Below are 17,712 nucleotides of genomic sequence, written 5' to 3' on the forward strand. Positions count from 1 at the left end.
AAAAAATATAGAGATTAGAAAATCAGAGTTTGTTATAAAGACTCAATTCCTTTATCCGGTTATATATTGGAAAATCAAAACATATATATTCGTACTTCTCAATAGCTTGTCAATCAGAGGAGTTACGGTTAAAGAAGGCGATTTTAATTTACTTTTCATTGGAAAATTCATATTTTCAACCTCAGACTCAGACTAAAAATAATGTCGTCGTTTATCAGAATTAACCTTTTGTATTAACAGTATTTCAAGCAGGTTGTAAAATCATATCTATATAGGAAAACAAGACATTCGTATATATATATATGTTCCCTATAGCCGAAATTTTTTTTTAACATTTTGTTTTCCCCGAAATTTTTTTTATAGCTTTTTTTCAGGGGCAACCCCGGGCCCTTCAGCTAGTTTCTAATACAAATTCCACGGTTATTTAAAACTGTCATATTTTTCTATAAAAATCTAAATAAATAAAACAAAAAATAAGAATAATTTTACATAACTTTGAAAGATGTTCATTTACATCAAGGAATACTATCATTTTCACTATTAAGCTTTATTTCAGGATATAGTTAATAAAATCGACGTATAATTTTGATACCATTTATAAATATTTGACAACAGGATGATAATTTCATATTCATACAATGAAATGTAATATAGTTTATATTAAATAAACATTATTAAATACTAATCCTTTTATTAAAAAGCCTAAACATAAATTTAAAGATATATACTTCCACAGGAAAAAATAAACTTTACAATAAGATACGAATCTCTTTGCAATATGCAATAGCTAACATCAGTTAAATATTTTCTACAAACTAGGTTACTCACAAAGGATGAACCTTGAGAGACGACTGTACGGAATTTATACCGTTTGTTTCCTTATATTCATGATTCCGGCCCTGCAACTGTAAACTAGTGTCTTTCTTTGCCAAATCATTTAATAAGCCATTAAAAGACTTTATCCAAGACGGAATACTAAATTTAATCTTGGGATCGTCTTAAAAGTTTCAATTGTCGTCTTTACAGTCTCATCCTTCGTAGGTAATCCTGTATATTTAAACAAGTCTAAAACAAAAAAACTTTTTATTGATCTAAGTCTAATATAGACTAAAGAATACTAAATATGTCTACTATAGACGACTAATTTGCTTATAAAGCTTAAAGAAATACTAAACTAAATTTTAAACTGTATAGCTTTAAAATGCATAGTATTTTGATAAACTAATAGTTTTAAACCAAAAATATTCTAAATTCCTGTCTTTTTAAAACTAATCTAATTCATTGTCGGACAGGATAATATCAGAATATAAAATATGAATAATTTATACTCTCTAACAGTTTACAATGGCGAGCATGAAAAATGAATTCTGAATTTGGTTTAGATTGCTTTTACAGATCGACTATTATTATGTTGTTAATTTATCTCTGAAAATATGAAGAACATTATTTATCTCCAAAAATATGATGAACATTATTTATCTCTAAAAATATGATGAACATTATTTATCTTTGAAAATATGAGGAACATTATTTATCTTTGAAAATATGAGGAACATTATTTATCTTTGAAAATATGAGGAACATTGTACCCTTTCTTCGCTACTTCAGACACAGGTTTAAATGGAGTCTAAAATATATTTTGTATTTTTTCGCGGGAAAATCTTTGCACATTGAGACCCATAAAACTGTTGAATATGAAGACGACTGTTAGGATTAGAATATTATACCGTGCACACAGGGCAGTGTACTGGTAGAAATGTTAGCTTGATACTGACATTATATAAACATAAGATTGCTTATATGTCGTCTTCCAATTCACACAATTTAATGGGTCCCACACTAAATATATATATATATATATATATACATACATAGCCTTATTTGTACTTATTAGCCCTTAAAAAATTGCTTTATTTATAATAAAGATATTATACAAAGACGATTTTCATTCAGCGTTCATGGTTCTGACTGTACAATGTTTCGAAAATATTGTTTAATATTCTACCTTCATACGCTTCTCAGACTCCGGGACAATCAAATGTTTTCCTGCCAAAAAAATACATTTTTTTCTAACCGAAATTAATAAAAAGAAATTTATTATTTTAAATTGAGAATTGTGCAATCTTTAAAACTGTGGAATAGAAAGACTTATATTTATAAATATACAAATGTTAACACATGAAACACGGTAACGTTGTTGATTGTATAATACCGACTTATTTTTCTTAGTAAGTTCATTTTCAAGTTGCTGATAACACTTTTTGCTGTATGCAAATACATATAAGATTGGGCAAATATCTTCTTCGTAGTTTACATTTTTATTGGTTTCACTGGAGTTGTTTCAAATCTGTACTCTCGGAAAGTTTATCAATTATATAATTGCATTAATTGATTAGAATAAATTTATGTTTTTCCTTCGATACATTCATCGAGAAGCCTCTCCAGCCCTTCTCTGGGTTTATCTAAATATCTAAACAAAACATTAGCATATTTTACCAAAGAAGAACAAATATTTTGATATTTACTTTTCCTCCCAGGCAGTGAGGAGAAGATCGTAGTAACTTGGTTTATTCATGAGGTCCAGGTATGGTTTCGTATGAATAGTTGGAAATATCCTCTCATACAACTCGGTCTGGGTCAACTCATCCTAAGATGAATAGTATGCAAATGTAAACAGACCTATAGGAAATGAACACGTAGAGGCTGAGCTAGAGTTAACCAACCTAAAGGTACAGCTAGGGTCCTCTACAGGTTAACAGATCTGAAGGAAACTGACTTATAACGGACTTAAACAAACCTGGAGGGAAACAGAACTAAAGGAAACCGATAAAAACGAACCGGATAGGAAACTGAAATAGAGACAACCGTCCTAGAGAAGACTGGCCTAGAGGAAAACCAACCTAGAAGAAACTGACTTAGAGGAGACTGGCCTAGAGGAAAATCAACCTTGAGGAAACCAACCGAGAGGAAACTGGCCTTGAGGAAACTGACTTAAAGAAAACTGACCTAGAGGAATACCAACCAAGAGGAAACTGACTTAAAGAAAACTGACCGAGAGGAAAACCAACCTAGAGGAAACTGACTTAAAGAAAGCTGACCTAGAGGAAACTGACTTAGAAGAAACTGGCCTAGAGGAAAACCAACCTAGAGGAAACTGACTCAGAGGAAACAGGCCTAGAGGAAAACCAACCAAGAGGAAAATCAACCTAGAAGAAACTGGCCTAGAGGAAAACCAACCTGGAGGAAACTGAAATACAGTAAATTGAACAAGAGTAAACCCAAACTTTAGAGGTGGGACAACCTACGAGAAAACTGATCTAGAGGATTTTTGTGCCCTAAATTGCAGCCATAAATCTATACTTATATTGTTAATATTATTCCTTTTAGGTTTTGACATTTTTAGACCGAAAGCCATTTAAGAACCATAAAATAAAAATTACTTTGAAAGAATTATTGTCAGATCAATTAAAACACTCAGAGTCTAAATTTAATGAATTTGAGCCGCTTCTTAAATCGGCCTTAAATCGGTTTTGATTGAGCGCCGGTTTGAATCTTGAAACAGTGAACACAATTTTAAGTGGAACCAACTATATTTGAGTCGCGTCACAAATTTAACCCTATCCCCGCTGGGGTACTTGAAAACCAGGATACGCTGGGGGGGGGTCAATTTGACCCCCCCCTCTAAATCCCATGTTTTATGTTCAAATTTTACAAATGATACATCATTAGAAAGCTCTTGTGCTCTACTTTTAGAATCTGCAAAAAAAAGGGCTTTGGGTATGTAAGAAAAGTCAGAAAATTTCAACAGCCTCAGACCAATACTTTTTGAGTTATGTAAAAAAAATTACAGGGGGGGGTCAAATTGACCCCCCCCCAGCGGGAATAGGGTTAAGCCGCGGCTCAAATTCTTATAATTCGGCCTCTGGTTTATTTTTACCTCTGTGTTTATCAATACTCTGACATCACAAGGAGTAAGATTGTCCAAGATGGAAGGTTCTGGTTTTTCTTTAGAATTATTTTTACAATTTCCACTTATCTTCTCTTCTTCTTCCTCATCATCATATATATGCAGAGGATCCTCTTTATCCTTCTCATTCTCATCATCCTCATCATCATCCTTCTCCCCATCAAGGATAAGATCCTTGTTCTCCGTTCCAAGATACTTGTTCATGAAGTACTCCTGCTTTTTCCTCTCTTCAGCATTTAGAGTCTTCACGTATAATCTATAATATTAGTTAGTTAGAAAGAATCTCGTTGTAGATATTAAAATTATTTCTGGTTTTTTATCTGTTATTGTTAAAGAATGTGATTTTAGCGTTTCACCAAATTAAAAAAAAGTTTTATTTTTAGACTTGTCCCTGGAATGAAATAGCATTGGCGTCCTGCAACTCGACTTATGGAATTGAACTTGAAATTTCTAATCCCTAAATCATTGAAACCTGACAAGTTAAACTTTCGATATTTCAAACTTAAAATAATTTAATCTTAAATAGAACTCAAACTTGAAATATCTAAGATATACGACATTGGGTTGCAAAGATATAGGATTTGGAAAATCCGAGTGGCAACGACTCAGTTTCTTTATTTGGTAGATTTTTTCTCAAATATATGATTTATTTCAACATCTTCTCCTTTATCATTAAAAAATCTAATCATGTGCAATAAGGAAGTGATAAAATAAATCATAAGATAAATCATCTGAGGGTTACGAATATATTACGAAAAAGGTTTGGCCAAGAAGTCTTTGAATGCAGTCGTTGCCGTTCTAAATTTTTACCTGTGATCAAATCCAATATTTTTAGTTGATGAATCGGTGAGATGCTTGTTTATTATTTCTTGTTTATATTTTACCCCAACACTGGAACTGATGTGATGGCCACAGATGTTTAATGTCTCTAAATAGTAAATAAAATTAGATAATTGCAGCAAACTCTATTTTTCTAATCTCTTTTACAATAACACTGAGGCAGAACCCCGAAGGAGTTACGCGCAGGCTCTTTCTCTGTCTTGTTATTCTACGATAACTGCGCCAAACTCTTTTGGGCTTCTGCCTCACGGTTATTGTGAACGAGTTTCAAATCTTAAAAAGATGAAATCTAGTGTGCTATCTGTTATTTTAATTAATCTATGGACATAGGACAGTCCCTGAAATTAACCTGCGACTAGTGGACCCTTGATATTAGTATCAATATCCTTTGATATAGAGTTAATGAAGAGAGAAGGTATAGTGTTCACCTCGAGCAGGTTCGGTCTGAAATCATTTCTTTTGTAAAATATTTTTCCAAATATTTATTGTTTCCCATCGAAATGGGTCCGTTAGAATAGAACCTCATTTAAATCAGAAAATCCTTTAATTTTTCATATAAATTTTTGTTTACGTTTTAGAGTACAATACAGTGCAGCACAGTAAAACACAGTGAAGTACAGTACATTACAGTACAGCACAGTACAACACAGTGAAGTACAGTACAACACAGTGAAGTACAGTACATTAAAGTATAGCACAGTTAAGTACAGTACAATAAAGTACAGTACAGTAAAGTACAGTACAGTAGAGTACAGTACAGTAAAGTACAGTACAGTAAAGTACAGTACAGTAAAGTACAGTGCAGTAAAGTATAGTACCGTAAAGTACAGTACAGTAAAGTACAGCACAATAAAGTACAGCACAGTAAAGTACAGTACAGTAAAGTACATTACAATACAGTACAGTACAGTACAGTAAAGTACAGTAAAGTAAAGTACAGTTCAGTGAATTACAGTACAGAAAAGAACAGTACAGTAAAGAACAGTACAGTGAAGTACATTACAGTAAAGAACAATACAGTAGAGTAAAGTAAAGTACAGTAAAGCGCAAAGCTGAACAGTACAGTGCAAACATGTAAATTACAGTGAAAAGCTGTACAGTACAGTTCAATGCAGTACAGTACAGTTCAGTGCAATTCAGTACAGTGCAATACAGTGCAGTACAGTACAAGTACTGTAAAAAAATGAATAAAGGATAAGAAAAATTGCCAGAGGTTTAGAAAAATCAAATAATGTACAGCGACTTCTTTACAAAAAAATTCAAGATTTTCTATTACATTTTACATTTGTCAGACCAAAAAAAAATCTGGAAATGTAGAAAAAAGAAATTCTTTAATCCTTACCTCATGTTTTCATCAATGAATATATCAAGACCAAGAAGATTATAGTTGTTGTAGAATGAAGGACTGTTATTTTCAACTTCTCTAAAAATGGTTTGTTCGGATTTTAGGACTTCAAGTTTGGGAATATAAAGCCGCAGAATTAAACTTTTAAAGCTTTGGATTGTCGCATTAACGAAGAAACAATAAATAACGTTGGGATTTGGTGATGGCACTTAAAAATTACAATAAAATGAACATTTACTATCCACCTTTATAAGTTCAAATTTTAAGAACAAAATCTACAAATATATACATTTATACTTTTCGAATTAGAAAGAGCGTAAAATTAAACTTAAAGGGACTGTAAAGGAAAAATAAAAACTGGTCTAGTCACGTGATACAGACAGAGACACGTGACCACTATACTACACTCTCATTGGCGGGAGTTCTTGCGACGTATAACGGATTTATAAATAATATCATCAATTATATCTGTTAAAAATAAAAATAAAAATCATAAATATAATTGGAGAAAACCTAAATTACAATTAGGTTTCTTGTGGATATCTTCGTTCTCAGAAAGTTTGTATGTTTGTTTAGTATGATCAGAGCTGAAAACTTTAGAATGGGATATCCTTAATCCCGATCGGTAAATTAATCTAGAGAACAAGCATTATTTATCTGGAGATTAAGAAAAAGAGTGGATCAAGCATTAATCCCGATATCTACCATTCAAAAGTTCCCAGATCTGTTTAAACCTTCTACTTCTATACAAAATTGTATATTTATGAATTTTTGTATGAATTTGATACAGTTTCATATCAATTTCTCGAGACAGGAACATCAGATAAAACTTTTATGGGTCATGATTAGTTTTCAGCTTATACCCCCTTTCAGTTTTCCTTTACTGCAGTCCCTATATAAAGCTAATAAAAGAGGAAAAATTTACAACTTCTAAAATTCATGAAAATACGAATCATAAAACAAGACTAAAAACAGCAATAAAAAAACTGTCATAGAAGGTTTTAATTAGAAAACATATTTTTTGTAATCTTGATCAATTTTTTTCAGGCTTTTTAAAGAAACCTACCTTGAAATTTTTTCGTGTGCGCATAGAACAGTTTTGATTACAACATCCTTAAAAGTTAAAACGGTGAAATTTTGTTGGAAATAACAAAATCAGAATATTTCTAAAAAGTAAAGGAAGTGAGACTTTGCTTCAAACTCTGATTTTCTAATCCCTAAAACTTCGCAACCCAATGTCGTAGACCTTAGATATTTCAAACTATGAATTCTGTTGGATTAAATAATCTAAGTTTGAAATATCAAGAGTTTACGCAATAATGTTGCAAAGATATAGGGATAAGATCTTTTGAGTCTGTTACAAAGACTCAATTCCTTTAATAGTGAATTGAAGACGACAATTTTAGGGGGAAAATGATCTACATTGTTCATTGATGTCCATTAAACAACATCTACCTTACTTGGCAATATCGTCTTCTCCAGATGAGTTTGAGATATACGATTTCAAACCGATGTACAGCCGATTATTTTCATTTAAATGCAATTTTATGAATCACGATTTTGTTCACGGTTAGATCAAAATATTTTAATTATTTACAGCTACTTTACATGGAAGTTAAAGGGAACCTTACTTTACCAAGGGTTCCCAAAAATAATTTTGCTAAAAAAACATCCAAAGCTCAGCGAGGGATGTTTTGTTGGCAAAATAGGCGATTAAGTCAGAGTTGTAAGGCAAGGAAAGTTATTTCAGAAGTGTACACATCTTTTGTACTGCAGTGTACTGTCTCTGGGCGGTAATGTAAACACAAGACGGATGTCGAAGCCTGAAATGGGATCCATCTTTCACATAAAAAATCGATGAAATATTCTGGTCATAGGAAACTATTATGTGAATTATCAAAATTTTCAAAATTTAATGCTTTTAACCTCCTCGGATACTAAACGAACACTGATGCATCTATTCTTGTTTACAAATTCCGCCCAAAGAGAACTGATTTCAATATGTACGCAGAGTATACATGACCGCAATAAACTTTCCTTGCATTACATTCTTGGGTTAAGTAAAGTTTTGATTTCCTGAAAAAGTTGTTGTGCACAATTTAAAATTTTTTAAAATTTTTAAATTTAAAATGCGTGAATTTTTTTACTAAAACTTTGCAGAGCGGGTCGTTATTTTACTTAATTGTTCTAAGGAGCGTTAAGTAACTTAACGTCCCTCTGTTTGGGAAATCATGGGTCGGTAATATTGGTCAAAAAGCGGTAAAATATAAAAATACATTTTTTAAGACTGTCGGAAATCATTAAATAATGGAGAAGTGCTTGGCAGGTAAAAATGTTAAGAAAAACATTGTTTTACAGGATTACCCATCAAATATGAGACTGTGAAGACGACATGAAACTCATCAAATATGACGATTCCAAGTTAAATATTAAGTTCTCTGCCTTTAAATGGCTTATTTAATGATTAGGCAAAAAAACAGACACAAGTTTATATAGTTGTATATGGCTGTAGGGAATCAGATTCAGAAATAAAAGTAAACAGGCTGTATACATTTCGTACAGTCGTCTCTGAAGTCTCATCCCTTGAGGGAAACCCTGTATTTACAAACCTTAACTGCTTCCCAGAAAACACTTGGATCCTCCCCTTTTTTCTTAAAATATTCCCACAATTGATAAATTGTCCATTTATTCACCTGAAATATAAAAAATCATAATTTTTAGTGATTTTTTACATTTTTTACATATTTACTCATGTTTACTTTGAATATTGACGCTGATTTTTATTTTCAATAATTATTTTCAAAAACCTGCCTAATAAAAAAAAAACAATTCAAAAATTAGAAATTCATTCTTCTTATTCGAAAAACATTCGATTCATTCGAAACAATAACAATTTATATTCCCTTTATCTTGGGTTGTCAAGATAAATGGATTAGAAAATCAGAGTTTGTGGCAAAGACTCAATTCTTTCTTGTATACCTGACAACCAGGAGGAAAGTCTGTAACTGATTCCCCATTCTTGTTTACAGTAAAGTTTGTGAGATGGATAAACGTATTTTCCAAGTCTTCATCCTTTAAACTAAACTTCTCCGTAGCAAACCTAGATAATAATAAACTGAATATTTTCTAATCTGTCCAATTAAATCTATCTATTTTAACTCTAGGATCCTAATTCACGTATATTAAGAGTTATATGTATCAAATCCTCTCTTATAACATATCGGTCCAGGCAAGTCTGTAATCTTGAAAATATTGTTGTTCCTCAGATATCTAACCTGACCAATCTCTCCTATATAAGAAATAATCTGTCACCTGACTAATCCGTTCATGTGAAGATAAATGCGTCACTTGACTAATCCGTCCATGTGAAGATAAATGCGTCACTTGACTAATCCGTTCATGTAAAGATAAATGCGTCACCTGACTAATCCGTCCTTGTAAAGATAAATCCGACACCTGACTAATCCGTCCTTGTAAAGATAAATCCGACACCTGACTAATCTGTCCTTGTAAAGATAAATCCGACACCTGACTAATCCGTCCTTGTAAAGATAAATCCTAAACCTGACTAATCCGTCCTCGTAAAGATAAATGCGTCACCTGACTGATCCGGTCCTTTTAAAGATAAATGCGTCCCCTGACTAATCCGTCCTTGTATAGATATATGCGTCAATTTACTAATCCGTCCTTGTAAAGATAAATTCGTAGCCTGACTAAATCGTCCCTGTAGAGATACATGCGTAACCTGACTAATCCGTCCTTGTAAAGATAAATCCGACACCTGACTAATCCGTTCATGTAAAGATAAATCCTCAACCTGACTAATCCGTACTTGTAAAGATAAATCCGTCACCTTACTAATCCGTCCTTGTAAAAATAAATGCGTCACTTGACTAATCCGTCCTTGTAAAGATAAAGGCGTCAATTTACTAATCCGTCCTTGCAAAGATAAATCCTTAACCTGACCAATCCGTCCTTGTAAAGATAAATCCGTCACCTGACTATCCGTCCTTGTAAAGATAAATGCGTCACTTGACTAATTCGTCCTTGTAAAAATAAATCCGTCACCTTACTAATCCGTCCTTGTAAAAATAAATCCGGCACCTGACTAATCCGTCCTTGCAAAGATAAATGCGTCACCTGACCAATTTGTCCTTAAGTAGAGATATCTGCGTCAATTTACTAATCCGTCCCTGTAGAGATAAATGCGTAACCTGACTAATCCGTCCTTGTAAAAATAAATGCGTCAATTGACTAATCCGTCCTTGTATAGATATATGCGTCAATTTACTAATCCGTACTTGTAAAGATAAATGCGTAACCTGACTAATCGTCCCTGTAGAGATAAATGCGTAACCTGACTAATCCGTCCTTGTAAAGATAAATGCGTAAGGGAGCAATACTGGTGATCAACACGTAGATCCGGAAATCAAACTGAAATAGGAAATATTTGTGATCGGGAAAAAATATTAAATAAAGACATTTAAAGATTCTTCAAGTAGAAAAATTTGTTTGAAAATGTTCAGAAAAATAATGAAAAATTGAGCAAGCCCTGAAAAAAATAGTATTTGCAGCCGGAAATTACTTGTGCAGTACACATTTTAGCGTACACAATTTGTACATCGTCCTTAATTATTACTGTTACAATTCAGTTTTTGTTTTGCTTCCTTAGGACAAGGAATGCAAAATATATTCAAATTTTTTGTTCTTTTGTTAAACAAATCTTTGCACAAATGTTTTAAATATAATATTTTCGGAATAGAATAAGTCCAAGTAAACTCCCAATCTGTAAATTAGTAAGATTACTACTATGATAGTATAGCATATATCGACCAAGAATAAGTCCAAGTAAACTCCCAATCTGTAAATTAGGAAACACAAATCTCTGCAGAAATACTTCTTCAGCTTTTGTATTGTTTGATATTTAAGGGGGAATGGTGTCTTGTTTTTTATTTAGGTGCTAAGGGCAGGCAGTCAAATTATCTTCACAGCTCATATTTTTTACAACTTTTTCCTTATTCCAAACGCTAAGGAGATATTCGGAAAAGATGAGCTAGCCAGATAATGTTCTAAATATTTTCGAAGTTGGAGCATCAACATGGAAAAAATTATTGAGTCTTTGACACAAATTTGAAACTTTTAATTTCTACACCTGAGATTGATGAGATATGGCCAGTTACCTTATATCCATTGACTAGATATGGTTTAGTTACCTTATATCCATTGATCAGATATGGTTTAGTTACCTTATATCCATTGATCAGATATGGTAAAGTTACCTTATTTCCATTGATCAGATATGGTTTAGTTACCTTATATCCATTGATCAGATATGGTTTAGTTAACCTATATCCATTTGTCAGATTTGGTTTAGTTACCTTATATTTATTGATCAGATATGGTTTAGTTACCTTATATCCATTGATCAGATATTGTTTAGTTACCTTATATCCATTGATCAGATATGGTTTAGTTACCTTATATCCATTGATCAGATATGGTTTAGTTAGATACTTCTGAACTATGATCGGATCCTCTTTTATAACTTTTTTATTCTTCTCTTGGTGAACTTTCTTCTTGTGAGGAATCTGAAAAATAAAATACTAGAAAATAAATATTTATTTTAAAAAAAAGTTTTAAAAATACTGTAAAATTGCAGAAAATGTCTGTTCTAATAATTTTATTCTTAAAAATATGTTTATTTGCTTGTTTTTAATATTTTGACATAATATTAAATTGTCTCGAAACATTTTTTAATGAAAAACTACACATCATACTGATATTCTTGCACATCGGGTTTTCTTGATATAAATATAAAGTTTTAAGGTTTTTAGAAATAAAGTTTTGAAACCCTGAATAAACTATATTTACATATTTACAAACAATTCCTTGTATTTCATCTCAAAACTTGAAAGTTCCTTGCAACCTACAGAAAAGTTGGGAAATGCAAATTCAGCTGAGAGCAGGGGGGAGGGTGGGAGAGGGGANTATACATTTACCTTGGATATTGGGATATACATTTACCTTGGATATTGGGATATACATTTACCTTGGATATTGGGATATACATTTACCCTGGATTTTGGGATATACATTTACCTTGGATATTGGGATTTACATTTTCCTTGGATATTGGGATATACATTTACCTTGGATATTGGGATATACATTTACCCTGGATATTGGGATATACATATACCTTGGATATTGGGATATACATTTATCCTGGATATTGGGATATACATTTACCCTGGATTTTGGGATATACATTTACCCTGGATATTGGGATATACATTTACCCTGGATATTGGGATATACATTTACCCTGGATAATGGGATATACATATACCTTGGATATTGGTATATATATTTACCTTGGATATCGGGATAGATTTCTCCCTGATATTTACCTTTGAAGGATGTCTAACCACACAGGCTCCAATTCCGCAGAAATTATTTGGAAGTTTGACAATATAAACTTCTTCATAGTTCTCCATTTTCATTCTTAACAAAATATTTTCACAGTTTCACTCCTTCTTTTATACTCCTACTCCTACTCCTGCTCCTACTCCTACTCAGCTACTCCTACTCCTACTCCTACTCCTACTCCTACTCCTACTCCTTCTCCTACTCCTACCTCTTATGTAGCTCCGATGCCTCCTCTGGTAGGTAGTATGTATCTGGATGGAACCCGAATTCTTGTTTTCCGAAGATCAGCTGCATTCGTCGAAAATTCTTCCACAGCAAATCTTTCCTCAAATACAATAAATATTTTTCTATTTTAAAGGGACTGTTAACGTAAATTCATTTCATCTTTCATTTATAGAGAGGCTTGTCCGATTGACAACGAACCCTTTAAACCTCATGAACAATGTGGAGTAGATCGCCCTTGTTTAAAAACGTTTAATTCTTAGAATCTCCTTCATCGCCAAATTCAGTTAGAACTGTTTGAAAGCCATGATGAGACTTATTATTGACAACCTAAATCTCAGGCTGAATTCTTCTTCTTTATCTTACATTAATAGATATATAAAAAATTAGTTTAAATCTACAGGGAATCATAAATAAAAGATATAAGACTGAATACATCTTCATGAAGTCTCATCCTTTTTGGGAAACACTGAACATATTTAAAGTACGTAAATATATATAATAAATATTGTTACTGACATTCTGTCTTGAAAAATTTGCTAAATGAAATTCAGATTTCGCGCGTATTAATACTTTGATTTAGTAGAATTATCTGGATTTGCGTCATTTAACCGATTATGCATAATTAAGTATAAATTCTTTAGTTAAATTACCCTAGCAGTTAGCACGGGAAAAATATTTGCAAAGCAAATATTTTTAGCTTGTAAAATATTTAGTTTTAGCATAAAGAGTTCAGGGTCCGCGGATTAGTGTCCCATGGGGGGGGGGGAGGGGTATTCAGACAAGAACTAATAACCATTTTTAAACAAAAAATAGTGACTATATATAAAGTAGTAATCTCTGTTTTTCTGTTTGTTTAAATATTAAATCAGAACTTAAAAACCCCAAGACAAATTTGCCTAAAATGTTTAATGAAAACCTCGGTAGAACAACGGGAATGATCTTATAAGCTTGGTTTAAAAAGTTTAGTAGGTTGCTCTTTATAAAGAAAAATAAGGGTTCACAAGACTAGTAAATATATATATAGATGTACACAAAATAAGAGATTTCAGAGACGACTTAAAGGAGCTGATTACTTACCGCTAATTCAAATTGTCTAATCCCTTTATCTTTGCAACCTGATGGTGTTTTAAACTTTGACTATTCGATCTGGCAGAATTCATAATTTCAAAAATCATATTGGATTAAGAAAAATAAAAGTTTGGACCAATAAATCAGCTGTTTGCTCTCTGAAACTGAATCTAATGTGAAATACCTGTTTAGATCTCTAAATGCTGGAAACTTGTTAATTTTAACAGCCTGCTTCAATCTTGTAAAATCAATGGCGTCCAATGATTTCTCTACAAGGGGTAGATTATCCCAAATATTTCCAGAGCTGATTATCTCGTTCTCCTCAGCACTCCGTAGTAAACCCTGCAGGAGTTGAGAAGTAAAGTAAAGTAAAAAATTATTTACTTATGAAATATAACAAAAACATACAAAATAAAGTGTTTCAGGAGAAAATATTTAAAAACCTCTAAAAGTAGAGATTGTGGGAATATTTCCCCCCATTCTAAAAAAAAAATAAAAATAGAAATAAAAGGAAAAGGAAAGGATAAGGAAAGTTACATATTTATTTTTTACACTATATTTAATATAAAATGGTGGTGATTTGTTAGTATTTTTCGACATGAACTAACAACTTTAATAAAAATTATAGATTTATTTGTAATGTTAAAAAAAGTAATAAAAGCTTTATGGAGTGTGAAAGAGATATAGGTTCTATGAAAAACAGTAATAAACAAGAGAGAAGTGGAAGATCATGCTCTACGTAGTTCAACTACCTATCCAGCGTGCTCTTGCTCTACGTAGTTCAACTACCTATCCAGCGTGCCCAAGATTTACGTAGTTCAACTACCTATCCAGGTTGCTCAAGATCTACGTAGTTCAACTACCTATCCAGCGTGCCCAAGATATACGTAGTTCAACTACCTATCCAGCGTGCTCAAGATCTACGTAGTTCAACTACCTATCCAGCGTGCCCAAGATCTACGAAGTTCAACTACCTATCCAGCGTGCCCAAGATCTACGTAGTTCAACTACCTATCCAGCAATTCAACTAGCCCTATTCCTAGTTAAAATACTTCTCGCTATTCATTAAATACGATCTTCAAGTAGGCAAACAAGATTCGAATTGTTTAATGCGGTTTCCAGTTCAAACCGGAGTTATGCTCAAAATTACGTTTTAAAATTCTACGAAAGAATTTGATGCTTGTCACAAGCTCAAATTTTCTAATCCCTGTATCTTTGCAACATGATGGTGTAAACATTTGATATTTCAAAAAGACAATTTAATCTAACATAATTCATAGTTTAAACTAACATTTAGCGACATCTTGTTGCAAAGATATAGGAATGAAACATTTCTAGTTTGAGGCCAAAACATTCTTTTGAACCCTTTAGTACCTTCTGAGATACATACTTAAAACTGCATCTTTCTTAGAAATCAATTTTCTCAATCTGATATTAATCTATTCACGTTCATAATTTAAACTTCAAGATAAGCTATGAAAGATGTCTCTAAAATTTGGGATAAACTTTGATCAAATTCTAAAAAAAGATTTTTAATAGATTCCTCATTTGCACTTTGAGTGGAAATATTTAGATTTGCTTTTAAAACTAGACTTTTACACCTAAGATTTTGCAAAAAAGGTTTTTTGACTCTCAAGAAGTAGAAGAATAATTTGTCTTAGATTACAGAAGATTTTTCCTGCCCGGCAACCTGGTATCTAACTTTTGATTTTCAACTAGTTTGCACTTTGACTATCGAGTTTCTTGGTAATATTGAAGCTTCACAACTAGATCTCTTTGACTATCAAATACCCTAACTATCTTGAAACCAGCATGTGAAACGTTATCTCTGACTATCTTATACCAATTGACTATCTTGAAACCAGCATGTGCAGCTTTATCTCTGACTATCTTGTACCAATTGACTATCTTGAAACCAGCATGTGCAGCTTTATCTCTGATTATCAAAGTACCTTGACTATCTTGAAACCAACATTGAAACTATATTTCTGACTATCTAGTACCTTGTCTATCTTGAAACCAGCATGTGAAACTATATCTCTGACTATCTAGTACCTTGACTATCTTGAAACCAGTATGTGAAACTATATCTCTGACTATCTAGTACCTTGACTATCTTGAACCCAGCATGTGAAACTATCTTTCTGACAATCTAGTACCTTGACTATCTTGAAACCAACATGTGAAACTATATCTCTGACCATCTAGTACCTTGACTATCTTGAACCCAGCATGTGAAACTATATCTCTGACTATCAGTACCTTAACTATCTTGAAACCAGCATGTGCAACTATATCTCTGACTATCTGGTACCTTGACTATCTTGAACCCAGCATGTAAAACTATATCTATGACTATCTAGTGCCTTGACTATCTTGAAACCAGCATGTGAAACTATATCTCTATCTAGTACCTTGACTATCTTGAAACCAGCATGTGAAACTATATCTCTTACTATCGGCATAATTTGAGCCGGAAACTGCCACTCCTCCTCTTGAAGCCCTAGAATAATTTAAGCTTAAAAATTTAACAGGGAAAAAAAGTTGGCTCCGTTTTTGATTGAGATATTCAACTAGATTTATTATAATCATGACTGTATGGAATATAATTAATATGTGTTGGGTATTTTCCAAAAGGCATTTACCCACGTTCTTTTCACAGCACTGAATTTAAACCAATTAGTAGATATTTGCATGGTTGTAAACGTAAATAATGATGTTAGGTACTTTCCCAAAGCTATTTTCCCAAGTGGGAACTTCCCCAGAGTGGCAAGTTCCCAAATTTGTAATTTCTAAAGCGGTAACTTCCCAAAGTTTAAGATAGGGATTCTGAGGTGCGGCAGGCTGCAATGGGGCGGAGTGTTTCGGCTAGGATGGGCTAGGGGGCCGAGCCCTGCAGTTAGTACAGACTTGGGAAGTTGCTGCTTGGGATATTGCACATTTGTGAAGTTGTCACTAGGGAAAATACCCTTTGGAAGTTGCCACTACGTTTAGAAAAGTACCTAAAATCATTATTTACTTGTACAACTATACATATATCTACTAATTGGTTTAAATACAGTGCTGTGTAATGAAAAAGGATAAAAAGAATCTTGTCCTGGTAAGAATTCAAACTAACTTGAAATTCAATACAAGCAAGGTACAACGTAAGGTAAGTACATCTTTCGATGTACAGTTTAAAACATGTACAATATTGTACTACATGCAGGGTACCTGCACATGGTGGGTCATCGTACTGTTTATCTGGTGGTAAAAACACGTGGAAAGGAGGAACACCAGGAAACAAGGATTCACGTAATCGACATTTTCTAGTTTCCATTCTCTAGTTTCTACTCCAGGTACTACTATAGAGTACTCTAGGTTCTACTCAGGGTATAGCAGTTCACTTAACAGTGTTCAAACCGCTACTGGAGTCTGTATTTCAACATGAGTTTGCTCAAATGAGCAAATATTTATCACAAATTGGAAATTAACTTGTGCATAAGATAATTTTTTTTTAATTCGAAAAAAAAATTGTATTCCATTTTTTCAATTCTTTTCAAACACGTGCTTTCCCCTACGGAGTTGACCCTGGCAGCTAGCCAGCTAATCTCGGTTCAGGGGTCAATCTACCAGAATATTATACCTGACTTTATTTAATATATAAAACGAACATAGTTTAAATGATTTTAAAATGTAAATCAAAGGAAAAACTTTTATCTTTTGTACAATAAAACATCCTTGTAAGTTTTCAATAAAAAATATTAATCGTAGGAAAGCTTTGATCAGGATTAATGATTAGAGGTCAACAGGATTTATAAATTCAATTTTAAATACCTAAATTAATGTAGGATATATC

The 17,712-nt window shown here is 32.6% G+C and overlaps 1 protein-coding gene across 3 annotated transcripts; it reads right to left on the bottom strand.

Annotated features, from left to right (window-relative positions):
- Positions 1-879: 879 nt before the first annotated feature.
- LOC111710889 (tubulin polyglutamylase TTLL4) lies at positions 880-17,712 on the bottom strand. Of its 3 annotated transcripts, XM_023485072.1 has the most exons (18): positions 17,088-17,710; positions 16,289-16,377; positions 14,059-14,216; positions 12,790-12,906; positions 12,563-12,656; positions 11,630-11,740; positions 10,510-10,586; positions 9,132-9,252; positions 8,762-8,845; positions 7,219-7,265; positions 6,150-6,230; positions 5,157-5,251; positions 4,778-4,895; positions 3,938-4,223; positions 2,526-2,647; positions 2,415-2,470; positions 2,006-2,046; positions 880-1,627 (listed from the first exon to the last, which is right to left on the bottom strand). In XM_023485072.1, exons 1-18 carry the CDS (start codon positions 17,191-17,193, stop codon positions 1,556-1,558), a joined length of 1,875 nt encoding a protein of 624 aa, XP_023340840.1. In that variant the 5' UTR covers positions 17,194-17,710; the 3' UTR covers positions 880-1,555. The 3 variants fall into 3 exon arrangements, with proteins under 3 accessions (XP_023340840.1, XP_023340842.1, XP_023340843.1); XM_023485074.1 differs by lacking the exon at positions 16,289-16,377 and having other exon boundaries at positions 17,088-17,712; XM_023485075.1 differs by lacking the exons at positions 16,289-16,377; positions 17,088-17,710 and having other exon boundaries at positions 12,790-12,901; positions 14,059-14,146.

Source organism: Eurytemora carolleeae, unplaced genomic scaffold (assembly GCF_000591075.1).
Source record: "Eurytemora carolleeae unplaced genomic scaffold, Eaff_2.0 scaffold678, whole genome shotgun sequence".
NCBI lineage: Eukaryota > Metazoa > Arthropoda > Copepoda > Calanoida > Temoridae > Eurytemora > Eurytemora carolleeae.